The sequence below is a fragment of the Microtus ochrogaster genome, unplaced genomic scaffold (genome assembly GCF_000317375.1).
Source record: "Microtus ochrogaster isolate Prairie Vole_2 unplaced genomic scaffold, MicOch1.0 UNK74, whole genome shotgun sequence".
NCBI lineage: Eukaryota > Metazoa > Chordata > Mammalia > Rodentia > Cricetidae > Microtus > Microtus ochrogaster.
The window spans coordinates 304,730-310,704 of record NW_004949172.1 but is presented as its reverse complement, the minus strand read 5'-3'; the positions used below and the strand labels follow the sequence as shown (position 1 = coordinate 310,704).

Below are 5,975 nucleotides of genomic sequence, written 5' to 3'. Positions count from 1 at the left end.
ATGGTTTTGTTTTTCAGAGTCTTGCTAGGTAGCCGCCTCCTGCCCCTCCTTCCCCACTGCTGGGATGGCAAGCCTGCTCTAGCTTCTGTTGTCTGGGTTGTGTCCATTGATAATTGTTGTGTTCAGAAGTAAAATTTTGCCTTTAACCCCAGCACTTGGGACACAGAGGCAGGTGGATCTCTGTGAATTCAAGGCCAGCTTTGTCTACAAAGCAAGTTCTGTGACAACCAGGGCTACACAGAGAAACCCTGTCTCGAAAAACCAAAAAAAAAACAAAGCTTTAAAATCATTTAAAATTTAAAAATATGCATTCATGTAGTTTAAAACCATGTTTATTTACATGCATTTATTATTTGTATGTCTACGTGACCACAAACGTCATGGTACACAACTTTCAGGAATCAACTCTCTCCTTTTCCCATGTAGGTCTGAGGATCGAACTCATGTTGTTAGGGTTCCGGGCAAGTACCTTTACCTGCTGAGCCATTAGCTAGCCCTAATTTAGTTAATTATTGTTTTCTTTCTTTCCTATTTATTTATTTATTTATTTATTTATTTATTTATTTTTGAGACAGTGTTTCTCTGTGTAGCTCTGGCTGTCCTCGAACTCACAGAGCTCCGCCTGCCTCTGCTGCTCCCCCCTGAGTGCTGGGATTAAAAGTGTGCACCACCTACACCACCACCACCTCACCCTAATTTAGTTTAAAATAGCAATCATTTATTAGTATAACTCAGGGGTTTCAGATGCTGTTTAACAAGGATATTGAAGCCCAGCAGAGGTGGCGCACGCCTTTAATCCCAGCACTTGGGAGGCAGAGGCAGGCGGATCCCTGTGAGTTTGAGGCCAGCCTGGTCTACAGGAGCTCCCCAGGACAGGTTCCAAAGCAACACAGAGAAACCCTGTCTCAAAAAACAAAGAAACAAACAAAAAGGATGATAAGTTTGAGAGCAGCATTAGCTACACACACAGTGAGGGTCTGTCTCAAAGACAAAGAAATAAATAAGACAAATAAATAAATAAGAATTTAGTGAGAAGAGAGATGCTGTCTTCTACTTTTGCTACACAGCTGGCAAGATATGAGAGTACATGCTAGACCTTTGGCCGCACTGTAATAGCGGATGTCACAGATCAATGAAAAGCCGTTATGCACCCATATGAAAGAGGGTACAAAAGGTTGACAAAATTTTTCTTTTTTGATTTACTGGAGATTGAATCCAGGTCCTCCTGTATGCTAGATAAGCAGTCTACCTCTGAGCCACATCCCCACATCCCAGCCTCTCACTGGGGGATTCTAGGCAGGGGCTCTGCCACTGAGTCACACCTCCTGCCCTTTTTATTATATTTTGGGTCAATATCCTAGAAGTCTCTCTGAAGCCAAGGCTGGCCCTGAATTTGTGATTATTAGCTTTCCAGGTAGCTGGAATTACAGACTGTATCACCATGCCTGGTAGAACTGACAATTTTACTGTGATTTTGAAAATGGTTTTGAAGTTGGTCAGTGATGGCCCATGACTTTTAATCCCAGCAATCAGGAGGCAGAGGAAGGTAGATCTATCTCTGTGAGTTCAAGGCCAGCCTGATCTACAAGAGAGTTCCGGGACAGCCAGGGCTGTTACACAGAGAGACCCTGTCTTGAAAAGAAAAAAGAGAGAGGGAGGGAGGGAGAGAGAGAGAGAGAGAGAGAGAGAGAGAGGGAGAGAGAGGGAGAGAGAGGGAGAGAGAGAGAAGAAAAAATGGTCTTGAGCCAGCCTAGCCAGGTGTAGTGGTTCGCGTCCATGATCCTTTAGGGGGTGGATTAAAGAGCTCAAGGTGATTTGGCTGTGGTGGTGCACACCTTTAATCTCAGCTCTCAGGAGGCCGAGGCAGACAGAACTCTGTAAGTTCCAAGTCAGCCTGGTCTACACAGTGAGACTGTGTACTAAACAACAAGAATTAAAAAATGAAAATGGCCCTGACCTGGCGGATACCTGAAACCAGTTTCAGAGACTCCCTCAGGTGTTTGAGACCACCTGTGCTTCCTTCCCAAGCCTGTGTTCAAGCGTGACTTTGAAGGCGTGGAAGGGGACAGAACCCTGAGTGCAAATGGGCAGGCAGCTACTCCGGAGAGAGGGAATGGAGGGAATGGTGGGAGGGCAAGATGATGGAAAAGCCAAGATGGGCAGATGAGCGGGGTATGATGGCCCACGCCTGTATTCCCAGCAACTGGAAGGTTGAGGCAGGAGGATGGAGAATTCCAAGTCATCTTGGCGGCGTAGCGAGTTTGGGACTGGTTAGGGCTGTGCTGTGTGAGCCTCTCTTGAAAAGACATAAATGGACCTGTATTCAGGAGCTCCTTTACTGAGGAAGGGAGTGAGGAGCCACTGACCGCATCTCTCTTTCTTTCGCCGCAGGTGTACTCTCCAGTGACTCCCGTGCCCACCATGGCCCCTCTTAACTCCTACATGACCTTGAACCCTCTCAGCTCTCCCTACCCTCCAGGAGGGCTTCAGGCCTCCCCACTGCCTACAGGACCCCTGGCACCCCCAGCCGCCACAGCACCCCTGGGGCCCACCTTCCCAGGCCTGGGTACTGGTGGTAACAGTGGAAACAGTACTTCCGGCTACGGAGCCCCAGGGTCCGGGCTGGTACCTGGCAAGGAGATGGCAAAGGGGTACCGGCGTCCACTGGCCCATGCCAAGCCACCATATTCCTACATCTCTCTCATCACTATGGCCATCCAACAGGCGCCAGGCAAAATGCTGACCCTGAGTGAGATCTACCAATGGATCATGGACCTCTTCCCATACTACCGGGAGAACCAGCAACGCTGGCAGAACTCCATCCGGCACTCGCTGTCCTTCAATGACTGCTTTGTCAAGGTGGCACGCTCCCCAGACAAGCCGGGCAAAGGCTCCTACTGGGCCTTACATCCCAGCTCCGGAAACATGTTTGAGAATGGCTGCTACCTTAGGCGTCAGAAACGCTTCAAGCTGGAGGAGAAGGCGAAAAAAGGAACCACCAGGAATGGTACGGTGGGGTCAGCCACCTCTGCCACAACCACAGCGGCCACAGTAGTCACCTCTCAGGCTCAGCCCCAGCCTACGCCTTCTGAGCCCGAGGCTCAGAATGGGGAAGATGTGGGGGGTCTGGACTGCGCCTCTCCCCCTTCTTCCACACCCTATTTCACTGGCTTGGAGCTCCCAGGGGAACTGAAGTTGGATGCACCCTACAACTTCAACCATCCCTTCTCTATCAACAACCTGATGTCAGAACAGACACCAGCACCTTCCAAACTGGATGTGGGGTTTGGAGGCTACGGGGCTGAGAGCGGGGAACCAGGGGTCTACTACCAGAGCCTCTATTCCCGCTCTCTGCTCAACGCATCCTAGCAGGGCAGCTGGGAACACGGTGATGGGGGTTAACTGTGACGGACACCAGGTTCTTGGGTTCTGGTCCTTCTGGTCACACTTTACTTGTCCCATTGATTAGCATGTTATTTGGTGTATTACTGTGATGACCCATTGGCTACTGTGGTAACTGCCGTGGACTCCCTGGTGGGCCTTGGGTGGTTGTGTGGTGACAGAGCTCCGCTGGGTGCACTGTGAAAGCTGCCATACTGAGTGAAGCCGTTGGCTGACCCAGTGGGTCTCCATGTTGGATGACATATTGTGTGGCCCTTCGGAAGCTGTGATGGACATCTGGATTGACCGTCTGAATGTGTGGCTGTCACGCCACATCTTTTTCGGCCCACTGTTTCCTGGGATCATTTCTTTGGTTTTGGCAGACTTCTTGATATAACAGATGCCAAGTTGGCCACCACATCACACGATGTCTTTTTGACACACTGGATGCACGAAGGGCCACCATATTGGCAAGGTGACATCACAGCTGTTACCCACCATGATGGCAACCACAGGCCTGTCATTACCATCTTCTTGGTGTGGGTTGGGTGAGGGGGTAGAGTCGAGGAGACACTGTGATTTTTCTCTGAAGCCCATCCCCACCCTGGCTATGAGAAAGGGCTGGTGTGGGGGACTCTTCCTGAGGTCAAGTTCTTGCCTGGGACTTGGGATACTAGCTGGGTTTGGCCATTAAAAAAACACCTTTTCGGTCTCATGAGTGTCTCTTTCTTTGGGGGACCCTGTGGACTCAAACCCCTAAATTTGTGTTCCTGTGATCTTCTTCCCATCCTGGAGAGCTGGTGGCCTCTGGGGGGGAAGGGCTAGGGGAATGCAGCAACGTGACCTTTGGCTCTTTGTTGTCCCTGACCCCAAGGACAGTTTGCTCAGACAGCAGCCCCCGCAGTACTGGAGCCAGAGGGGAGGTGGCTTTGCCAGTGTCCAAGGCCATCGCCCTACCCCCACTTTGCAGACACACACAACACAACACGGGGGCACGTACACCTGTGCGCATACACACACACACACACACCTGGAACTCTGAGCTCCAGGAACCCATGGAAACTACGGGTTCACTTTGGGGGAAGAATGGGAAAGAATAGAAGACTTGAGGGCTTGTGAGTGTGTGTGTGTGTGTGTGTGTGTGTGTGTGTGTGTGTGTGAATTTTTCTTACTTATTTTTGAAAAATGGCTCTAGCCGGGGTCCTCAACCTCATGAAAATCCTGCTTCTGCCTTCCACGTGCCAGGATTACAGGAGTGCACACCTGGCTTATAGTGATTTATTCTGGTGTTTTCGGTGCTGGGGATGGAACCCAGTGCCTGCAGCACTGGAGCGTGTGAAACAAGCACTGACCTACCGAGCTAGGTCCACTCTGGTCCTGTCACCGGCTCTCTATCCGCCCCGCTTGGCTCTTTTTCTCTGGCCTCCCTCTCCTGGTTCACAGTTTCTGCTTCTACCTGCCGCCTGGCAGGCGGGTCTCTCTATTTCTGTCGCAGTCCCGCCTTGCCCGGCTGCGTGTCACCTCCCCCCCCCCCACGTCGCCCCCTGCCTTGCTGGCTCCCAGTTGTCAGCGGTCCCACAGCCTGGCTGTCCCGGGGAATTCCTCCCCGTTCCTGGAAAAAACAACTGGGGCCGAGAAAAAGGCCCTCAGTCTCCCCGGGTCCGGGCCCTCCCCCGGGCCTGGGGGTCGCCGGCCTGAGGCAGGAAGCCCTGCGGTTTTTGGCTTCTCCCCGGCGGCCTCCGGATCTGGCCCCCGCCCCCCGGCCAACAGCCCAAATATTATTCCGCTGGAGGAGTCGGTGGCGGCGGGAGGAGGCCCAGGTTGAAAGAGGCTTTCAAGGCAGCCAGGCCTGGGGCTTCCTGTCCCCAGGCTCGGGCCTCAGGCTACCCCATTGGGGACCTCAGGTGGCCTGAGAGGCGGGGTGTTGTTGTAGGGTCCTTAGGGGAGGGTGGGGCCATTCGTCAGGGTGTCTGGTGGCCACCAGCTCGCCTGGCCTCGCCTGGCGTGGGCAGGTGTGACCCCCCCACCCCAGGGACAGCCGGCTGGTGTCCAACGTGGAAAAGTACCACCGCCAGACGTGGGACAGACAGGAGGACGCCAGGGATGAGGGATGGGTCGGGATTGGGGTGGGGGGAATATGAGAACACAGAGGGCTGAGTTGTGGGGCTGAAGTGACATAGTCTAAGGAAAAGCCCTATGGGTGGGAAACTGAGGCTAGGGGGCAGGGTCCCTGCTTCAGCACAGGGCTCTATGGGACACTTTGAGATGAGATAATGACCATAGAGGTGGCCCCAGCTGTTGCCCACACCTGTGTGTCTCTGTACTCAGGAGGCAGAGAGGCAGGAGGGTTACTGGTTTGGGGCCAACCTAGGTTACATGTGAGTATGTGTCTCTTAAGGAGAAAAAAACAACGAAGTAATAAGAAATTTGAATAACCCTTGTCTAGGGCCCCTTACTTTATTATGGGAAAAAAACTGAGGGAGAAAGGTGCCTTGACCTTAGTCACACAGCTAATTATTGGGGTGCTAGGCAGGCCATGAGGCCGAGATGCAGTGCCCTGGACTAATTATTGGGGTGCTAGGCAGGCCATGAGG

At 52.5% G+C, this 5,975-nt stretch overlaps 1 protein-coding gene across 1 annotated transcript in view; it reads left to right on the top strand.

The window, feature by feature from the left end:
• Positions 1 to 4,083, top strand: part of Foxa3 (forkhead box A3) — a 10,822-nt gene extending 6,739 nt beyond the window's left edge. Inside the window, exon 2 of the mRNA XM_005370257.2 lies at positions 2,392 to 4,083. Coding sequence (XP_005370314.1) covers positions 2,392 to 3,369 — 978 coding nt within the window. The 3' untranslated portion in view covers positions 3,370 to 4,083. The remainder of the gene's footprint in view (positions 1 to 2,391) is intronic.
• Positions 4,084 to 5,975: the final 1,892 nt, after the last annotated feature.